The sequence below is a fragment of the Sminthopsis crassicaudata genome, chromosome 6 (assembly GCF_048593235.1).
Source record: "Sminthopsis crassicaudata isolate SCR6 chromosome 6, ASM4859323v1, whole genome shotgun sequence".
NCBI lineage: Eukaryota > Metazoa > Chordata > Mammalia > Dasyuromorphia > Dasyuridae > Sminthopsis > Sminthopsis crassicaudata.
The window spans coordinates 121,297,055-121,320,424 of record NC_133622.1 but is presented as its reverse complement, the minus strand read 5'-3'; the positions used below and the strand labels follow the sequence as shown (position 1 = coordinate 121,320,424).

Here is a 23,370-nt window from a genome sequence, read left to right as displayed (position 1 = left end):
CATAAAAGATATTATCAGAGACACTTACGAAAAGATGATGGGCCTATTTAATAGCAGGCTTGGAAGATAACATGGATAAAACACATGCTCCATTGGTACCCACATAATATCAGGATAGTCAAAGGAGGATCTCCATTATATTGATTGTATTCCCCTACCTCATATTTTCACTCTCTCCAATCAAAAAGATTTATGGGAGGAAATGAAAAAGTCGTGCAAAATAAAACAGCATAAATATTCTCTGATTTGCTCCATGAGACAGAATAACCACACTGATAAATACATAAGCCTATTAATTACTATTTTAGTAAAGTGGGAAGATACTAAAAAACATAAACATTGCTCCATATTAACAACAAAATGGAAATAAAGAAAAAAATGACAAATAACAATAAAAAGCATTAATCAGCTGGAACTTTACCAGGATATCCTGGTGTTTATAGTTAGGCAACATTGGGTCAAATTTGAAAGCTCTTCCATTTTGTGATCTTGGGCAAAATAAGTCATTTAAGCTTCCTAAGTCTCTTTTTAATTATCCCTATAATAGGGATAATACGTGCTCCTCCTTCCCTCCCAACTCATTCTCAGATTGTTTGGAAGGTGGAAAAGCAATTGTAGATTAAAAAGTACCAAGCACATGAAATGATGTTTCAACAAGACTGCTAATGATGGCTGGCTGTAGCTTCTCTTCTTTCTCCTCTTGTATTTCTAGTTGTCTTTTGAGGCTTCTTTGGAATTTTAGGATAATTTACAGGGGCTCATCCTAGTCAGATTATGTTAGTGGTTAGGGAAGAGTTGATGTGAAATACAAAGATGGAAAGAGAAAAGCAGGAATATATCTCATTTTTAGAAAGGCTGAGCAGGGGAAGGAGAAGACTTGCTCAAATTCTAAGATGGGAAGGAATAATAGAATTCAATTGTCCTAACTTGGCCAGGAATAATTGTTGGATATGGGGAGTGAAATAATGGTTGAAGACCCTATTTTTGGGTGCAGATCTGTGGATCCTGATTAAAAATGTGTTTACTGTCTTAGAGGCATGTTGACTATTTCATTGTAATAGAACTGTAACATTTATTTAGATGAAGAAAGGGTTGAGGATGGCTGAGAAATACCCGACTGGGAAGTAGGCCATAACATGTTGAGAGACCTGTATGTTTAGGAAAGAAAGGACAAACAGAAATTGATAACAGATAGGAGCCTTGGTTACAAATATAAGCCAATAGGAATAAGATCAGCTCCTTTTTCTCATTTTATGCATCCAAATGATTATGTATAGGTATCACAGAAAGGTGATATCCATTTGTTGTGATAGTATGTAGAATGAACACCCAGCTAGGCAATGATTCAGGAAAGAAAGACAGATTTATGATGAAAGATTGTGAATCAAGAAGTCCAACCTAATATGCAGTTAGGCAGCATAGATCCAAATGAATCCCACTGCTGGTGCCATGTGTAGAGACTGGTCAGTTGCTTAGGAAAGAATCCTAAATTTGTTAACAGCTCTGGCTTAAAGTTGTGTTTTAGCATTATTTGCAGATAGTTCTGATTTAAATTTTCAATGCTCCATTAAAAAAAAAATCTGAAATGTTCCTGTTTCATTGGTCTCTTTGATTTTGTCTAGAGTAGATACTGCCTTTTAATATCTTTTTTCAAGGTTATTTCTCCTTCATCTTTGACACTTTGAATCCAACTTAAGTTCACTCTGGCCTAATCTTTACTTTTCTCTATTATTTTTTTCTTCTGGAGTTAAGATTCCAAAAATATATTCTGTTTTTAAACTGCCTTTTTCTACAAAAAATGAATATTTGTTATAAATTATTAGCCCCTCCAAAACTAGCAAGATACATTTTCATCTTCATGTACTTATTGCATTAATACAAGGACAATTAATAATAATTCTGACTTACTGGTTTTCTTTTAACATCCAGGCTTGAATGACTTTCAAATTTTGTTCTTGAATTTTGAAAGACTTGTATGTAATATTCTTATGTTTTCATGAAAATGTAAAAGGAACACTGAAAAGAATGAGAAAAACCTGGCTCCCTTTGCTAATTTAGATAAAAAGGAAAAAGGACCAAGTTTTTATTAAGGGTGCCTATTAGGGAAATAGTTTAGGGTTTTATATTAAGTTACTTTATTCTTGAATTTTCAAAGTGGCATATAAAGATGCAGCTTTTCTTTTCACTAGTATCCTAGAAGATACATTTTTTCAGTCCACATGGAGTCTTTTAGCTCCTGCTGTCCCACCAGAGCTTTCTATCCTTCTAATTAGTAGGTTCTTCTTTGTGGGAGGAAAAAAAACAACAACAACAACCAAAGAGACAGAGCTGCCTATGTTAGAAATATAACTCTCTTCTGTTTCTGAGTTTTTAGACTTTAATTTAGCTTGTTAAATTCCAAACATTCAAAATGCTGGACTCCAAACATATATTTGAGCATTTTAAGAAACATATTGTTTTGTCAGACAACTCAAAAGGACACCTTGACTAAAACACCATTAAATTATACTAAAATATATACTAAAATATGCACAGATTTTGTTTGTGGTACATTTCAAAAAAAAAAAAAAAGAATTAATGTACAAATTTGCCTGAACATCTGTTGGAAAAATTAAAATCCCCATATGGGTGTGTTCATATCAGGCTACAGCTTTTGTTGACAGTATGAAAATTTTCCCTCTGCTGTGTTTTGAGGTATTCTGTTCACAGTGCTTAGCAATAAATATATACATGGTGACAGTTTTCTTTTGCTACATGTCATACATTTAAGACTTGCTTTCCCAAAATATGATCCTGTCACTTTCATTTACATTATTTGTTATTGGTATTTGAATTCTCACTGATCAGGAAAAAAATATTTCGATCATTATTCATCAAAGGAGATGAATTTTCCTAACTTCATTTCTATTTTCTCTATTATTTGTAGATTATTAGGAAAGTCATTTAATCATATAACCAAAGAAGTTGATGTAGCTACAAGTTGTAAGTGGTTGTTTCCTTAAGATTCATTGATGTAGTAGCCATTAGTCTCTTCAGGCCCTTCAGTTAGCAGATCCATGTTTCATGTTTTTTCTGAGAAGCAGGATGGTTGTGGTCTGGGAAACTGAAGATAGGGACTTTTGTTTCATTTCTATCAAAAAATAGATATGACCTTGCATCTGTAAAATGGAGATTTGGATTAGATGAGGCTGATATCCCTTCTGCTTCTAAAGTTCAATGAGTCTTCCAGTATTCTTAAAGCAGAGTATACCTGTTAAAAATGTTTTTGTTTTTTTTTTCTTCTAAAAAGGTGAATTCTGTATTTTACATGCTTATCTTTCAGATATGGGTACTCATTTTGTATTTTATCACCTGGATTATATCAGAGTTAGGGGGATGTAGGCTTCGTTAGCCCTTTTCTGATCTTCTTATCCATCTTTGGTGTCCACCTGTCACCCAACTCTTACCTAAAGCTATAACATGTGCAGCGGCCACTCCCTGGTAAAACTTCTAGCAGATGGACTAAACCAGGGAAAGTAACTATTGGGTCTTAAATCTGTTAGTGAGTTAGGGGGATATCTAAGCATGTGAAGATTTTCCTTAGCAGAATAGGCATATGAGAAAAGTTTTTTCCATTGGCCATGAAAGCAGATGAAATGGACCCTGTGGACTACTTAGAGTTGGGAGACACCAAGATCATTCACTGCATCCAGTCATTTTTTGTCTTGCTATGGGACTTTAATGATGCTGGAAGAGAAAGGTGAGGCTGACAACTTTGTGCAACTCTGCTTCACTTTAATCTAGTTCATAGTGAAAATCAAAACACCACTCCATGAAGGACAAACAGCAACTTCATTAGCTGATTAGTTTCCTTTACATCTGTGGTGTGAGAGACATTAGAACTCATTAAGGTTGTGGCATTACTGTAGGTCAGTAACATCATAGAAATTTTTGGGCTGGATGGATTCTAGAATTAAACCGGAAAGAAATCTTAGATAGTCTAACACTCTTTTTAAAATTTTTTTTTAAATTTTTTGGCTCTTTCTTTTTTTAACAAAAATTTTATGCATAGGTAATTTTTCAGCACTAACAATTGCAAAACCTTTTGTTCCAACTTTTCCCCTCCTTCTCCCTACCCCTTCCCCTAGATGGCAGGTTGACCAATACATGTTAAATATGTTAAAGTATAAGTTAAATACAACAGATGGATACATATCCAAACAGTTATTTTGCTGTACAAAAAGAATTGGACTTTGAAACAGTGTACAATTATCCCATGAAGGAAATAAAAAATGCAGGTGGGAATTTTATGTAGTGGTTCGTAGTCAACTCCCAGAGTTCTTTCCTTGGGTGTAGCTGGTTAAGTTCATTAGTGCTCTATTGGAACTGATATCGTTCATCTCATTGTTGGAGAGGGCCTCGTCCATCAGAATTAATTATCATATAGTATTGTTGTTGAAGTATATAATGATCTCCTGGTCCTTTTCATTTTACTCAGCATCAATTCATGTAAGTCTCTCCAGGCTTTTCTGAAATCATCCTGTTGGTCATTTCTTACATAACAATAATGTTCCATAATATTCATATACCACAATTTATTCAACCATTCTCCAATTGATGGGCATCCACTCGGTTTCCAGTTTCTGGCCACTACAAAAAGGACTGCCACAAACATTCTTGCACATACAGGTCCCTTTCCCTTCTTTAAGATCTCTTTGGGATACAAGCCCAACAGTAATGCTGCTGGATCAAAGGGTATGCACATTTTGGTAACTTTTTGAGCATAGTTCCAAATCACTCTCCAGAATGGCTGGATGTATTCACAATTCCACCAACAATGTATCAGTGTCCCGATTTTCCCACATCCCCTCCAACATTCAGCATTATCTTTCCTTGTCATAACCCTCTTTTTTATGAAATGGGGAAATGGAGGTAGAGGGTCAAGTGAAGCCTAAGTTCATCCAGGTTGCAGATATAGGGATAGATTCCATGTGTTTCCTTAACCCTATTGATACCCAGTAATCTCTCAGTAAATGCTAGATGTTAGTAAATCCTAGAAATAGCGCCTTTGGTTAAAAAAAAAAAAAAAATTGCAATGGACTATTATTTTACTTACTTTATACTTATTTTAGTGTTAGTAATGCAAAGAAAAATTTTTTAAAGATAATTTTAAGTCCACTGAACTTTCAATGCCATAGTCTCAGTACTTAAACTTTTTCTGTGGAAAGTAGGGACTAAATAGCTGAATTTATATATCTTTCCTTATTGGAAACATCTTATAGTTTTGGCTTTGAATTCAACATGGATTTCCTCCCTTTGCTTCTAGTTAGGAGTCATTAATTGCCATAGTCCCAGAGCTACTGAGGTTTTGGATTCCAGTTTTAGTAGTTCACTGTAGTTGATGATAAGAACAGATGGCTCTAGAAATATTGACAGATATGTATCATTTTATATCTATTTGTTGCTCTTATCCAATCTCAGCCATAAATGCTCTCATTCTGATCTTGTATGGTCAGGTTGCTTGTGGTCTGGAAGAAAGCTTGCTAAGCTTTCTCCAGGCTCATTTCCTTCCCTCTGTTTTTCAGTGTTTTGCTTTAATCAATTCCTGGGTATTTGTGTATGAACTTAAAAATGTTCCCCATATCTTTCCATTTAGCAAAGCAATAGAGAGGTACTTTACTGTCTCTTTTGGTTTTCTACTTGTGGGAACTCTCTTAGTTGGGCTTTTTAATTAGTGAATCAGCAAGTATTTATTAAGACAACCTACTTTGTGCTAGGCATTCTTCTAGTTCTTAAGAATACAAATGCAAAGAATGAAATTATCTCTGCTTATAGCAAGCTTTCCCTTTTCATATTGGAGTCATTAGATTTTCTAATTAAACCATCTCAACACCAGGGGACTTCAAAAGACTCCCACCTTCCAAAGACTCCGTATCACCACTTCAGGGTGATGTGGTTGTGGCCCAGCAGAGAGCATTACCCAATCAGATGGAATATTATAAAATTCACTGTTGGCCAGTTTGTAATGAATCTTTGGGGTAGATGAACAAAAATAATTTGTTCTGGATCAGTACCCTATGTAATGAACAAAATTGAGGACTCTTAAGTACCTTCTGGACTTTGCAATTTGTCCTAAGCCAGATTTTGTGACTTTTCAGCCTCAAATGCTATTTTTCAGAGTTCTGTGATGGGGTGGGGGGAAGGAGAGGAAGAAAAATAAATATTTATATAATACCCACACTATGGCAGGTACTATGCTAAGTGCTTTATTATGTTATCTTATTTGTTCTTTACAATAATTCTGTGAGGGAGATGCTGTTATTACCCAGCCCCCCCTTTACATTTGAAGAACTGAGGCAGAGTCATACCACTAATACTGAGACCAAATTTGAACTTAGGTCTTCCCTACTCCAGGTCCAGAACTCTATCCATGGCTCCACCCAGCTCCTGTAATTCTAGGAGCCCCCAGAAGGACCAAGGAAATTCTCCCATTCCCACTGCAATGGGAGTCTTAGGATTTAGCATTTAGGAATGAGAGAAAAGCTTATTCTTCCCAGTGGCAGGGGCAGGGGCATGTGAGACTAAGATAAGAAAAGAGAGATGTATCCAGATGAATCCATTTCCATAATGATTTACTGAGTAGATTCAGAGCCAGAGTTAAAATCCAAGGGTAACTGCTAAAAATTAGAGATCTAAGGAACAAAGTACTTCTTTCACAGAAAAATGGAACATTTTGTTTCAAACTTAAGATTCTTCCAAGTCTTTTTTACTCTGCCCCTACTGATGCTAATCTTCTGAATAAGTGGTCCTACTTCACAAGTTCCCAACTAGGATATGTAATGCCCTATCAGGTATGAGTAGCTTGTCAAGGTAATGTGGGGAATGTTTGGGAGGTAATTATATTACTCCTATTGAAATATTCCAAAAGTGTTAGAGTCAATTAAAAAAAAAATTTTTTAATAATTTTTTTCACATGCTTATGTCAACAAGTGTTTTCTTTGTACCAGACACTGTGTTAGGTTCACCATAGTGAATGAATGTTCAATAATATTAAACAAGAAATAATAATTGATCAATTCAGAAAAGATTTACTGAAAGCCAGGAAGTGTGGGAGCTGATTCATCTACTTGACCTCAATCTCAGGTCTGCACACCAAATTTCCACCTTTCTGAACTTAAAAAAAAAAAAAAAAAAGTGACAATTGTTTTTCAAACAAAACTTTCTTTTGTTGTTGTTTACAGATATCGATGATGTGCGGAAACATAAACCAAGTTACCTTGAAGCAACACTTGACTGGTTCCGATTGTACAAAGTGCCTGATGGAAAACCAGAAAATAAATTTGCTTTTAATGGAGAGTTTAAAGACCAGGTAAAGATGGTATGCATTTTGACGTGCTTTTCATAACTCATCTTACTGATGGGTGCTTCTTAAAATGATGTGAATATCTGCATATGATGTGAACAAAAAAGGCTCTTTGATGTGTTCCTAATTTGATGTCATATGTATTTAAGCAGATATTTTGTTTGTCATTTTATTTAAAGAATCATTTCCAAGAGTTTTCATTAGTGAATTATCAGGGGAACTGAAAAAATGTTTGTAGAAAATACATATGAGATGACATTCCTTCTCCCAACCTATCAGACAAAGAAACTTCATAATCCTTAGAAAATATCTTGAAATAAATTTGACTTTTTTTTTTAAGAAGAATACATTTAGTTAATATACGGTTGGCCTCTAATAAATGAGATGAGAGACAACACTATGTACAGATTATAAAGGTGGTCTAATATCAGAAAGAGATGCTTGATAGAGGGAATTTCCTATCAGGAATTTCCTACAATAGTGAAATCATACATAAAGATAAAAACAAAAAAATTGGTATATATTTAAAAACAACCTAAAAATAGACATAGATTATATAATTTTCAGTTAAATTCACAATCATAAGAATATGCTCCTTGACTTTTCAATACATTTGTTCATGTTTACTCAAATTCTCATGTACAAATTTCCTGTGGCATGGGAATATACTTTCTTAATATACTTTTGGTTTTTGTTTGTTTGTTTACAAAAAACCTTAGGCAAAACCTAGGGTATAGGCAAAGTCACAGAAAACATCACATATGAGATATTTAAGTGTCTGAGGCCAGATTTGAACTCAGGTTCTCCTGACTCCAAGGCTGCTATTCTGTCTACTCTACCATCTAGCTACCCTCTATTATTTTCTATTTATTTTATTTAACATAAGTATCCAGTAAATTATCCAAAATAATAATTAAAAAAGACTAATTAAATGCTGGACAAAAGAAATGGTCACATTCCTACATTGTCAATGAATTTTCAAATTGGTGGAATCATTTTCGATAGTATTTTGGGTTACAAAATTAATATCTTTTGATCTTATAATCTAAGTATGTATCCTAATGGCATTATCTGCAGAAAGATGTGGAGGGAGAGGGGAGCTATGGTTAAAGAACCATTTAAAGATAATTAAATCAGCATTATTTGTAATGGTCAAAAACAAAAACAAAAACCGGGAACAAGCAAAATATCTAACTATTTGGTAATGGGTGAGAAGTAATCAAATGGAATATAATCAAGAATGACAAGTATAAGGAACAAAAATAGGGAAGCATTTATGTGAAATAGCATCAAGAAAAAAACCCAAAACCTCAAAAATGTTTATATATTTTGAGTGTATAAAAGGAGAACAATGCACATAAATCTAGGACAGAATGGATAAAGGAGGAGAGCAGAAGAGGATATAGTATGACATGATGGGCATAACTAATAGTTTGTTAAAGATATTATTTGTATATTGATTTTTAAATTTCAGATGCAAGATAATTGTATTTATTGCTGCTTGAAGTTAATTGTTTAAAATTGTGGTCTCAAAACCCTACAGAACTTGGGGGCTAACTATAATTCATCCATCCAAGATAGTTACAGAGATGCTTCCATTCTTTTATCCATATTATCACAGCTATTTAAAAAATAGACAATCTCATTGAATCCCAATTCCAAATAACTGGTTAGTTTGGTAAGTAATATGAAAGCCTAGTACATAATTAACTTTGATGCTAATTTAATTTTTAATAGACTTGCTAGAATTATTCATGAGTTTATCTTTAGAATAAAATATATTGCATTGCTTAAACAATAATTGGCCATTTCAAAATATCTCTTTTGCTGCTAACCCAGGATTTTGCTCTTCAAGTTATTGAATCTGTGCACAAATGTTGGAAAGCCTTGCTTCATAAAAAGGCTGATGGAGGAGATATAAATTGGTAAGAATATGATCTAATTGTGTTATATTTTGTATTACTTTAGCTTGTCTTCTTATTCAATACATGATAATTATAAACTTTCCTTTTTTTAAAGGTCATATCTATGAGATCTTAAAAAGTATGTCAATTTTTCTAATAATGTTATTGAGCCATTTCTTGACAAATAATGGAAAATAACTGGTCATAACAAGTGTATGTTCACTTTTGATGATCTTTTATTTGGGGATAATAGTTGTGACATAGCATTTTTTGGGGGGTATGGGAAATGGAATGAATTTTTCTAATAAATAAGTTTTTCAGAAAACAAAATTTAGCTTTTTTTTTTTTTTTTGTCCTTTTAGATAGTGGGATTTGCTATAAGGCATTCATTTTTTTACTTACTTAAATAAAATGTTGCTTATCAGAAGAATTCTACAAGAAGCATTAAAAGCTGATATAGGTATAAAAGGAGGTTTCTTAAAATAACTCTAATACTAAAACAGGTAACCTTCAGCTCCTTGAGGACAGATATATTTTATTTGACCTCCTCTGTACTGATACATATAGTGAGTGCTTAATAAGTGAATGTTGATTGGTCACATTACAGAATCATATAAAATAGAAACCTAGAAGAAATTTTAAAGGGAATCTTATCCAACCTTCTTCTCTTTTATAGAAAAATTAAAGTGAACTGCTTAAAGTCAAAGGATAGGAAGTGACAGTCAGGCTTGAAGCATAGGCTCTATATTTCAGGATCAGCCCTTTCTCCACACCATGCCAAATTGAATTGAAGCGAATTGTGTCTAAGACTAAATTATACTATTGTCTATATGTAAAATTATCCACTCTACAATAAATGAATGAACAAATGAATAAAATACACTTAGTTAAAACAGTAGGATTGCATTTGTCACTGACCAGGGAATGTGTTAAAATGTTTTCTGTAAAGCCTATGTTGTTGAACCTTGAATCAGGAAGAGCAATCTGTTCTTCCCTCCAACTATTATTCTTAGCCTGCATATTTGGAGAGAGACTCTCCATCCTTTTTTGGAAAGTTTTTATGATGTTGGTCAATTCTGGTTTTCAGGAAATTCTTCCTTAAAAACCATGTAAACCAATTGTGCTACATTTAAGCCTATTTATTCTCACTTTCATCCCCCCCCCCAATTATTAATGTTAACAAAAGTATCATTACTTTTACATACTAGATGAATAGGAGGCTAAGTTTAGTGCCTTTTTCAAATGCTGATAATGGAGAACCTATAATATAGGGCACATATTTATAAAGTATCTTTGTAACTTTGTTTAAAATAAATGAACTGCAATAAGAAAATGGTATTTACACACATATATTGTATCTAGGTTATATTGTAACACATGTAAAATGTATGGGATTGCCTGTCATCGGGGGGAGGGAGTAAAGGGAGGGAGGGGATAATGTTATAAAAAAAAATTACTCATGCATATATACTGTCAAAAAATTTATAAATAAAATTAAAAAATGTACTGAAATTTTAGCTCTCCTCAATTATTTTGCTTCATAATTTCATGCCTAGTCTGAGGGTTTGTAGTTGCACAAACTATTTGGGGGCAATCTCTTTTGTTTGGTTATTTCCATTCATCATTATCCTTGTTTAATACCTACATTTTTATATTTCAGTATTAATGTGCAGGTATGTGACAGCCCTTTCTGCTGCAGTGAAGAAGAAGCCAGATCCATAGTGCAGTCGGTAAGAGATAGAAGCATTGGGGCATATTTTAGTTTCTTATATATCAAGTGGGACAAATGTAGAGGTTCTGAAAATCCAGTGGTGAACTCAGATGAAATGCTTAAAAAAATTTACAGATCAATAATAAGATAACTTTCAAACCCCTTTGGTCACATCTTAATTGTATTTTCCTTAAGCCACATTAGGTTTTAGTTGATTTCTTATGATCCTGTTTTTCTTAATACAGGTAGGAAGATGAATTGTTATTTTTGTTTAATATAATATCTTTTATGATACTCTGTTGCTATGAGTTACCTGAATCCAATACTAGAACTGAGACTAGCTGCCTGTGCCATCTAATCATCGAGATTGAGCTATTATTTTTTCTTCTTCTTCTTCTTATTATTATGGAATTGTGTATTATACATTTACATGTAAGAAAAATGAAATATTTAAAATTATAATTTTTTTCTTTAACAAAGGCCATTTATTTCCTATTTGGGTAAATTCAGATAACAAATTGCTTTTTCAAGCTTCTGAGATAGTCTTGGATTTCTCAATTTCCTGCTGGAATCCTGTCTGTGAAGAAGTTCATTCATTGTTAATTTGAAGTTTTATATTTAGAGTATACTCAGCAAGTAGATTAATGTTTAGATAACCAAGCTGTATCATGGCAGAATTAGATGTTTCCTTTTTATTTTTTTTTAAATTATGTTATAGATTTAGCAAATAGAAAAAATTTAGGGTTGAAGATCTTGTATGTAAATTTAAAATTTTCTAAAAACCTGAATACTTTACAAAAGTTTTATTCTTATGCTTTTGTCATGGAATCCAGGTAACCATGGCTTCTTGAAGACTCCGCTAGTGGAACTTAAGCTATTAGATTTTTGTAGACTGAAAAAAGATGGTGCTAACCACAGATAGTGCTTTCTCACTGATAGTATAGTCCTAAATAAGTTCTTTTTTTTTTTTTTTTTTTTTTTTTTAGTCTCATTTTCCTTGTCTGTAAGAATGGGAAAATTACATAGATACCTGTCTGCCAGGGTTATAGTGAAGATTAAAGTACATAGTTTGGGTAAAACACTTGTATCTGTGAGGAATTATTTGGTTGTGTCAGCCTATAAAATTAAGAAAAATATAAACGATTCTATTCCTATGCAGCTACCTCCTTTATGCTTCTGCAGTGACAGTACCAGGAAAGGGGAGTCAAGGGGATTAATAATAATAATTATACTAAAGTATAAAACTTTAAGATTTGTTGTTGTTTAGTAGTATCTGATTCTTCATGTCCTCAGTTAAGGTTTCCTTGGCAAAAAGTGCTTCATCATTTCCTTTTCTTTTTTTTTTTAAATTAATTTTATAATTATAATATTTTTGACAGTACATATGCATAAGTAATTTTTTACAACATTATCCCTTGTACTCCCTTCTGTTCCAAATTTTCCCATCATTCCCTCCACCCCTTCCCCTAGCATTCCCATACATATTAAATATGTTATAGTATATCCTAGCTACAATATATATGTGCAGAATTGAATTTTGTTGTTGTTGTTGCAAAGGAAGAATTGGATTCGGAAGGTAAAAATAACCTGGGAAGAAAAACAAAAAATGCAAACAGTTTACACTCATTTCCCAGTGTTCCTTCTCTGGGGGTAGCTGATTCTCTCCATCATTGATCAATTGGAATTAGATCTTCTCTATGTTGAAAATATCCACTTCCATTAGAATACACCCTCATACAGTATTGTTGTTGAAGTGACTATAATATCCTAGTTCTGCTCGTTTCACTCAGCATCAGTTGATGTAAGTCTCTCCAAGCCCCTCTGTATTCCTCCTGCTGGTCATTTCTTACAGAACAATAATATGCCATAACATTCATATACCATAATTTACCCAACTATTCTCCAATTGATGGGCATCCCTTCATTTTCAAGTTTCTAGCCACTACAAAAAGGGCTGCCACAAACATTTTGGCACATATAGGTCCCTTTCCCTTCTTTAGTATTTTCTTGGGATATAAGCCCAGTAGTAGCACTGCGGGATCAAAGGGTATGCACAGTTTAATAACTTTTTGGGCATAATTCCAGATTGCTCTCCAGAATGGTTGGATTCTTTCACAACTCCACCAACAATGCATCAGTGTCCCAGTTTTCCCACATTCCCTCCAACATTCATCATTATTTTTTCCTGTCATCTTAGCCAATCTGACAGGTGTGTAGTGGTATCTCAGAGTTGTCTTAATTTGCATTTCTCTAATCAATAGTGATTTGGAACACTTTCATATGAGTGGAAATAGTTTCAATTTCATCATCTGAGAATTGTCTGTTCATATCCTTTGACCATTTATCAATTGGAGAATGGCTTGATTTCTTATAAATTAAAGTCAATTCTCTGTATATTTTGGAGATGAGGCCTTTATCAGAACCTTTAACTGTAAAAATGTTTTCCCAATTTGTTACTTCCCTTCTAATCTTGTTTGCATTAGTTTTGTTTGTACAAAAGCTTCTTAATTTGATGTAATCAAAATTTTTTATTTTGTGATCAATAATGATCTCTGGTTCTCCTTTGGTCACAAATTCCTTCCTCCTCCACAAGTCTGAGAGGTAAACTATCCCATGTTCCTCTAATTTATTTATGATCTCGTTCTTTATGCCTAAATCATGGACCCATTTTGATCTTATCTTAGTATGTGGTGTTAAGTGTGGGTCCATGCCTAGTTTCTGCCATACTAATTTCCAGTTTTCCCAGCAATTTTTGTCAAATAATGAATTCTTATCCCAAAAGTTGGGATCTTTGGGTTTGTCAAACACTAGATTGCTATTTTTATTCACTATCTTGTCCTGTGAACCTAACCTATTCCACTGATCATCTAGTCTATTTCTTAGTCAATACTAAATAGTTTTGGTGACTGCTGCTTTATAATATAGTTCTAGATCAGGTACAGCTAAGCCACCTTCATTTGATTTTTTTTTCATTAATTCCCTTGAAATTCTCGACCTTTTGTTGTTCCATATGAATTTTGTTGTCATTTTTTCTAGGTCATTAAAATAGTTTCTTGGGAGTCTGGTATAGCACTAAATAAATAGATCAGTTTAGGGAGTATTGTCATCTTGATTATATTCGCTGTGCCTATCCAAAAGCACTTAATGTCTTTCCAATTATTTAAATCTGATTTTCTTTTTGTGGCAAGTGTTTTGTAATTTTGCTCATATAATTCCTGACTTTCCTTTGGTAGATATACTCCCAAATATTTTATACTATCGACTGTTATTTTGAATGGAATTTCTCTCATTGATAATGGGAATGACTAGATGGTACAGTGAATAAAGACCTACACCTGAAGTCAGGAAGACTCAACTTCCTGAGTTCAAATCTGGCCTTAGATGTTTACAGTTATATGATGTGGGGCAAATTATTTCACCTTATTTGCTTCAGTTTCCTCATCTATAAAATAAGCTGGAGAAGGAAATGATAAACCATTGTAGTACCTTTGCCAAGAAAATTCTCTAAAGAGTTGAGTGAAACTACTAAACAGTATACATATATATTTATACATTTAAATATTCACTATTTTTCTAAACATGTATATTTAATGAATAACTTTTCCCCTTGTGATTAGTTTTTAAATTATTTTTAAAGCAAAGTTTTTTATTCTTTTTTTTTAAATTCCAAATTTTCTTCTTCTTTCTCTCACCCATTGAGAATAAATAAATGAACAATCAAATAAATAAATAAAATTATTACAAATATATGTGTGTATGTATATATGTGTATATATATGTATATAGATAGATAGATAGATAGATAGATAATCATACATACTAAACATTTATCAGCCATGTTTGAAAAAAAGGGCAAGAAAGAAAGAAAAAGCTTCAATCTGCATTCTGAATCTATTACTTTTCTATCTGGAGGTGAATAGTCCTTTAGAATGTGTTGAGTCATTGTACTGATCATTTACTAAGTACTTCACAGTTGATTATCTTCACAATTTAGTTGTTACTGTGTACATTGTTATGGTTCTTCTCATTTCATTTGCATCAGTTTATTAAAGTTTTGCCATGCCTTCCTAAAATCATCTCCTGCATCATTTCTTATGGCACAATAATGATCCATCACATTCATATACTATATTGTGTTCAGCCAATCCCCCTCAGTTTTTGGTATTTGCCACCAGAAAAAAAAGTAAACGTTCTTTATTAAAATTCTGTTGGTCAGATTTCACCTTCATAAGCCAACTGTTCCTTGTACAACTATTATTTACTACCTGTGTTTTGATTAGATGTGGTTTCTATTGTAGTTTCTCAAATTATATTTCTCTAGTAGCTGAGATTCTTAACCTGCTAGGTTTGTCTGCACTAATCTGGGGAGTGGAAGGAGAAGGGGGAATTAAATCTGTGATTTCAGTGGTATAGAGAATTCTGCCAGATGAATTCCATCTCCCAAAGTAGATGGTCACTTACTTGGTGACTAAAAATCAAAGAGAATTACCTGAGTTATCAAGAAGTTAACTTAAAACAATAATCATCATTCAAACAGCTTTCTAAGATTTTCACAGTGTTTTACGTATTATCTCATTTGATCCTCAGAACAACCCTAAGACTTAGAGGTTGTTATTTCCCCCATTTTGTAGATGAGGAAAGTGGGGCTGAAAGAATCACACAGTTAGTATTTGAATATTCCTGACTCCTACCTACCTTACCCTGTATTACCTTACTAGTGCCAGATAGCCATTATATATCAGAAATGAGAATTGAATCCAAGTCTTCCTGACGCCAAGGCTCTTATGATCTTCACTTCCCTATTGGCTTTCATATGCTTTCATATACATTATTGTTCTTATGCCTCAAACCTGCCTCATCCTTGCTTCTCTGCATATATCTATGTCTTAGCCAAACTAGACTCCTATCATTCACTTGTATTTATTGATTGATACGCTTTGTCTATCATCTCCTGTTGAAGTTCTTTCCTTCTTTTCAAGGCCAAGTTCAAGTTTCATTTCTTTTATGAGCCCTTTTCTTGGTCCCCCCTTTTTAAATTTGTTTTGCCTTTGTTAGGCCTCTTTACACACACACACACACACACACACACACACACACACACACACACACACACATATTTTTTTTCCAATTTTAACTTGTGTTATAGTGATTTGTGTATTTGTCTCACCTTCTTTGGGGGAAGAGTTCTTCATTTTTCGTTTTTGTATCCTCAATAACTTTTCACATAGTAGGCGTAAAATAAAATTTTATTGAATTGATTTGAATATTGGCTTTCCTCACCCAAAACATCACTTCAAAATTGTTATTTTCTCTGCATTTTATGCTCAACAGTTCTTACACTCTTTAGAAGTAGAGGTAAAAAGAAAAAAACTTTTCTCTAAGCTTTTTCTCTCATCCACTTAATATTTAAATCCTTGGATACTACCCACCAAGAGATTTTGAAATATCTTTTTTCAAGAGATTTTGAAATACCTCAATATTTCCCAGTGTGATTCCCTTGTCAAAGCTGAAAAGATTGAAAAGTTAAGCTGTTTCTTTTTTAAGTTTTAAAATGTAAGCTTTGATGATATAAGAAATAAATTGAAGGCATCAGGTCTTTAATAATTATTTGTTGAATATGTCTAAACTTGAAAATTGAGATGTTATAGTTGGGCCTGTATTGAGAGAAATTAAATTTTTCAGATAGCATTTACTTTTGGGGAAATAAATAAGTTGCCCAATTAACACACATTTGTCAGGTACCAATTAAAGGTAAGACACTAAGTGCTGAGCATACAAAGATAAAAGAAAACTATCCCTGCATTCAGTGGTTATCCAGCAAACCAAATTAAGCTATATGGAAAAGGTTTGATTGAATATTCCTTTTTGTACTATTTTACAGAATTTTTTTAAATTTCCTTTAAACTATATTTGTGTACCTTAATGATTTTATACCCAATTTTTTATACCATATTTTAACACCCCAGGTTATTTCAGTGGGTTACAAAACAATGGATCCCTTTGGATCTAATGTCACTGGATCAATACCATTGCTTATGTAAAATGCTGTTTTTAAAAGTCACAGGTTGTTTCAACAGAAAAATAATATTAGATGAATAATTCTTCCATCATTCCAGTGCCTTATTAGTGGCTGAGGTAATGAGTTTCATGCCCACTGGAAATTTTGCATGTGAACCCTGTGGTCATTTCAATGCATATGTAAGACTGAATGAACATTTGTTGTTTGTGGCCTGAAATAACCCTTCCCACATGGGAATTCTGAGTTGGCATGTATTCCTAGTCAGGCATGTGAGTTTCTGCCTAGGCCTGAGAGTCCCTTCTATAGAGGAATCCCCTAATTCCCCTATGGCTATCTAAAAAGCCTGGTATGGCAAGATTCCCAGCACTATGCCTTTGAGATCAAAGCAGTCTTAATATGGTTTGGTGTGCGCTTCCTGCTCCTAATTAAAAAAAGGAGGAGCAGGCCAAGTTAGATATAATCAGTTGTACAACTTCAGCTAGTGGCCATCATATACCGGAGTTTTTATTTCACTTACATTTTTAAATGCTGCCATCTCCAAAATTAACAAAGACAGCCACAAGTCTCTTTGACATTAGTCTCCCAAATGGCCAACTTGCTTAATAAAGCTCCTTTTTTTAAATCCTGGGAAAACCTCCAAGATGAATTATATATAATTTGTAGAGGAAGCTTTTTTTTTTTTTTTTTTTTTTTTTCTTTCTTACAATCACATTCTTCCCTGTGGAGTGATTTAGGGAGAAACTGTTCACCTGAACTGTTTGTTTCTTCAAAGGAACAGTAGAAAATGGGAGCATGTGAAAATCCTCATGATTTAGATGATTTTTTTTTTAAATAAAGCTGACATTGGCTATCCTTGTTCTTGCTGAGTCACTGTCATTTGGGGGTGAGCAAAATCTAGGCAATGTATGCTGCTCCTCTCAATGAAAGAGCCCTTTTTATGCAAGAGACTTAAGAAGGGAGGAAAATTTCTCTCTCAGGAAACTTTTTAATGCTAATACTTGCCTCTTTTGGATTAAATTAAGTCAGCTCAGAGAACCTTGACTGACCCTAGCATCTGAAAGCATTTCCTAGAAATAACCTATGTAAATGATTTCACTTCACTAGTTTTTCAAGTGCCTCCACAGAGAATTCAACTGAAGGGTAAAAAATGAGCATTTGTGTTGAATGCTGAGAAGGACACACCTAGGTTACTCCTTGTATTTAATTAAGAAAAAAGCTTTCTAAACATTTTTTTTTAATCTTTAATGTCCATCACTTTATCAATCATTGTGCTTGTATTGTAGGAATACTAAACTTTTTTTTTTTTTTTTTTTTTTTTGTATATTGGGCAATCTGGTGAAGCTTATGGAATAGTTTTCTGAATAACTTTTTAAGTGCATGAAATACAGAAGATTGCAAAAGAAATCAATTTTATCAAAATACAGTTATTGTAATTTTTTTAAAAATTTCATAGACCCTGGGGGCAGCTAGGTGGCATAGTGGATAGAGCACCTGCCCTGAAGTCAGGAGGATCTGAGTTCAAATGTGGCCGAAGATACTTAACACTTCCTAGCTATGTAACCCTGGGCAAATCACTTAACCCCAACTGAGGAAAAAAAAAAGTTCATAGACCCGTGGTTATCAGGAAAATTATTTCTTAAGTAGAATGGAATTGTGGGGAATAGTATCCTCCTTTTCAAGTCTAGGAAATGTGCTTGTACTATCTATTAGATAATTTCCTAATAAAATATCCCTGATTCCAGATTCCATGTGGTGAATCTTCATTAAAAACTAACTCTCTGTTTTTTACCTCATAGGCACCAACTACAATAAATGAAGATTCAAATTCCAAAGAAGGTATGTTATCCAGAGGGCCTACATAATTGATTGGCATTGTAGAAGCAAAAGCTAAAAATCATTTGATCAAAAAAGTTTTTAGAAGCTAAGCATAATGAACTGTAAAATATTTACAAAATTGTCTGGATGAGTTATCTTAAATCGTTGTACTTTATTTTAAAAATAACCAACAGAAAATATATTTACCATTTTTGAACAAGGAAATAATGCTTGTATTATATCATGACTTTTACTTCCAAGCACTGACAAGTTTAGTAAATTATAATGAATTTAAATTAGTGTTTTGGGAAAGTTTGTCTACCTTATTTTTTCCTTCAAATCAAAGACCAAACTCCTTATTGGATTTTGGAAATATTTAATACATTTTCTTTGGAAAAATATTGTGTTTAAAGTATTTTGAAAAATACAGCTTTTAGTAAGAAGTGAGAAGTATAAATTTATACATTCAGCATTTGTTTATTAAAATATGTGCCCATTTGGATTTTTGCTTTTTGTTTAACATTACTTAGTAATAATAATAGTTTATATTTATGTAATGCTTAATATGTATTATAATACTTTACAGGTATTAAGTGGTTGCACACACATTGGTTCATTAGTTCCTATAAGATGTAGGAAGGATCTGCAACTTACAAATTGAAAAAAAAAATGAGAACTACTTACCCTAAGTTTCAAAATGTTTATAAAGGAATGCATCTACAGATATGATTTCATGGGAAAGCAAGCAGCATTCCTTATATGGTGTGCTAACAAAATACCTGGTCTATAAAAACCCATGTGGATTATTTAGCAGGCAGTTAGCAGGCAATCTTTCTAATCCTTTCATGCTGATGTTTGAGTGAACTTTAGGGTTCTTGCTGGGTAATGTCATTATAATCTGGAAAAAATCACCAAACAAAATGTGGCAACTTTTGCTTTCCTGATTTGGCTTGACTTAAATTTTGGGGAAAAAAAAATACGAGAAACTAAAAACTTGTGTTTTGCCATGGAGATGGAAAGGGAAAGGAAGTGTAAACATAAAATTGAGAAAGGTCCATGTTTATATGTTTTTGCATTTCTCTCAGAATTCTGAAAGAAAATAAACTCCCTGAAGGCAGGGAGTCTGCTTAGTCTTTTTTATTTCCATTGCCTAAGAATGTAGTAGACAGTCAGTATTTGTTGTATCAAACTGAACTAAAATGCAGTTTTGTTTTCTTTCTACCTGTCCCTGTCTGTGTCTCTGTCTCTTTCTCTCATATTCTTCTCCACAGATGAAGATATCCACAGGTGGCATTTTATTAAGAAGTGATGCAAGTCTCTAATCATCTTTTATCCCCAAGAGACACAGACAAGTTCAGGCAGTAGCTGCTGCCTCCCTCTTGAAGTTTCACTTTTACATGTCTCAAGATATTTAGCATAAAATAAACATTGGACTTCCAGATTGTTCTTTCTTTTCATATTTACTCAAAATGCAAACTTTTTTTGTTTTTATTTTGCTTTCTTAGAAAAACTTGGAAGCAACATGTTTTGAATTGTTGACCCTTCCGGTGCATAAAAGGAAACTGGCAAGTTTCATGGCTCTATTTCTCTGCATGAATGTAGAATGCTAAATTTAATATATTAATGAGGTTCTGAAAAAAAGTTAATATATTAACTAGGTGAGAACTGTTGTTCTCATTTCAGAGTATATTAAAATGCAAGTTCTAAAATAAGCTTCATTTAGCCATCATCTGCCCTCTGTCTCACACCAATTCTCATAGTATCTAAGAATTTGTGGATGCCTCAAGTTATCTTACATTTATGTCACACACACACACACACACAGCACAGAGTCCTTTTATATTCATCATCTCATGTAATTATCACCAAGAACTTTACACAATATTATATAGGACAGACATTAACACCATTTTAAAGGTGAGGAAACCATCTCAGGTGAAGGAATCTAATGTAAGAGTTTAGACCTTTACTGAAATATAATAACCATATATTCTTTTCATTTAAGATTTCTGGAAACCAAGATTGAGCAATACTTATACAGCAACCCTCATAATTCAGACATAATTTGTTAAGTAACCTAAATCCTAATGTAACCTTAATTTTCCTCATCTGATCATTAGCAGAGATGTAAAATATTTGGAGACTATCCTTTGAAAATTCTTCATACACCTGAATGCTGCTATTTAGTCCCTTCTCAGTTTTCTCAGGCTATTGAGTTCCTATCTTCAAAGTATTTAATCTTGTCAAGATTCTAGTCTTTGAAACTTTTTTCCAAATCCTTTCCAAAGTCTCCATATTAGCACACTAGCTCTAGAGCCCCAGCATAAATGTATTAAAGCATCTTACTATAATGTCAAATATAAATGGATTATTACTTTATTCTTCATATTCCTATTTATGCAGTTTAGTTTGCATTTTTGCAATTTCAGCTTTGTCCAGTGTTTATATTGTCCAAAATAATAATTCTTATTACTTGTTATTTGCATAGATGCTCTAAGTGTACAGATAATAATTTGAGATCAGTAATTACCTTTATTGCTAGCTTTTTGTATCATGTGACTTAGTAGCAAATTATAAAGTAATGATCTGGAAGAGTATCTAATTTGTATCCAAGGATGTGGATCGCATACTAGACTTGAAGATCAGAAAACCTGGATTCATATCCTGTTTTTGTTACTTCCCAGCTGTACTTAAACTTTAATTTCTTCATCTGTAAAATGGGTTTTATATTGTTTGTGGTTCTTACCTCACAGGCTTGAAAAGAAGACTAAATGAAATAATGTTTTTATAAAGTGTTTTGTAAGCATCTGGTATTATGCCTGATGCTGTTTGTTTTTAATAACTTGATAAGAGATGTGAAAGACTCTGAGAGCAGAATATGCTGAGGCAGAGCTCAAAGGGCAGAATTTATCTTCTGATATCTCTAAATAGCCTCTTATGCAAATACTAGTACAGGCATTAATATCAGCAGTCTTCATATTTTAAGTCTAATAACTGTTGACAATATGTTGTCGCATTCCTTATGACCATTCTCCATTATTTCAAGTAAATGGTTGAACTTATAAAAGTTAACAAAGAGTTATTAATAGATTATAGGGTACTTAACAGTCTCTATTCTTCAAATATAGAAATTTCACTAGATATCTTTTTTTTAAATAATTATTTTCTCTTCAGCTTCAGTTTCTTCTACTCTATACTTTTGCTCACATTGATTCCCCATTTTTTCTTTTAAATATTTTGAGCCATTTGGAACTAACTTTATTTTGACATGAGATTTTTGTCCTAAAGCAAATGGTTAAAACCTCTTTGCAAAAAGCATTAATAAACAAATATTATTTTTACCATAGTTACCCCCACTCAAAAGGGACAAAAGTACTTCAAGATACATTGGTCTTGGATGATTAGTGTCTTCATTGCTTCCAGAATATACTTGACTACTTAAAAAAAAAGCCAAAAAACCAAACCAGCTAATTCACAGACATGCAGAAATGACCATTGCCATAGACTATGTTTGTCTGGATCTAGTGGAAATCTCTTCTTTTATTCCATGGTACTTTTTTGGAATTTTTATTATGTATTTCATGACATAACACGAGGTAATTTTAAGGAAAGGCAGGACCTCTTAGGAGTATGAATATCTTTTGCTTCACTAGCTATCTCGGTGTGGTATGCATTTTGTCATGTAATGTTGTTTGATGATATGTGTAAATTGTTGAGATTTTGTCAGAGATATTGTTAAAAAAAATAAAGACATCATTCACTTGTAACTTTCATAAATTTATTCCCATCAGTCAATCTTTTTCAAATATTGTTTCTAATCAAGATAATATGCTTCACTTGGGAATTAAATTATTGGGAATTAAATTAAATTAAATGATGCCACATAGAGAGGTTTAATTCTTATTTATGATTGGTGGCATAAAGAAGAAAATGTTATGAATGGGTTAATGTTTAGAAATAAGATATAATTTGTGATTGAATTGCACTAATGAAAGCTTATGCATTGCAGACAATGAAAATGATTATCGCTTTGAGATGCCCAGTAGTAAATGTTAGTGATTTGTCAGTGGTATGGACATATGGAGCATAAATCCTTTCTTTCTATTAAAGACACTATCTTTGTACCAGCATCTGTTTGTGTAGTCTCCCCCCCTTACCCAGGGCATAAACCAAAAAAAATGCAACAAATTAGGTTTACTACTCTTTAATGCCTTTTTCCATAACACACATTGAATAAATGATTTTTAAATGTAGGCACAATTCTGGAGAAAACAGGTGGTATGGATGATGGAATTGATGTTGGCTAAATACTGTGTGGCATAGTGTCTCCCTCTGACCAGTTGTTCATTAAATAAAAGCTTTTTGCATATTCTAATAAGAAGTATGTTATGTGTGTGATTTTAAGTGCTGGCCTCCTCAGGATTTGATGCTATAGTTAGCAAGCCCATCTATGGCAGCCTTTTGGAACAAAGGAGCATTCATTGATGTGTGTGAGCACAGAAACCTGAATCAAATTATAACTTGTTCCTGGTGAAGATAATGTTTTACTTAACTATAGGGAGACAGTAACATTTCTTTC

General features: G+C 33.0%; 1 protein-coding gene across 2 annotated transcripts in view; it reads left to right on the top strand.

The window, feature by feature from the left end:
• The window catches only part of PPA2 (inorganic pyrophosphatase 2), a 119,222-nt gene extending 96,654 nt beyond the window's left edge, over positions 1 to 22,568 (top strand). The window contains exons 8-12 of one of the 2 annotated variants that reach the window (XM_074275159.1): positions 7,221 to 7,348; positions 9,182 to 9,267; positions 10,907 to 10,976; positions 18,773 to 18,812; positions 20,063 to 22,568. In XM_074275159.1, the coding sequence (XP_074131260.1) occupies positions 7,221 to 7,348; positions 9,182 to 9,267; positions 10,907 to 10,976; positions 18,773 to 18,812; positions 20,063 to 20,100 (362 nt within the window). In that variant the 3' untranslated portion in view covers positions 20,101 to 22,568. Of the gene's footprint in view, positions 1 to 7,220; positions 7,358 to 9,181; positions 9,268 to 10,906; positions 10,977 to 18,772; positions 18,813 to 20,062 lie in introns of both variants that reach the window. The other variant, XM_074275158.1, reaches the window with a different exon arrangement.
• Positions 22,569 to 23,370: the final 802 nt, after the last annotated feature.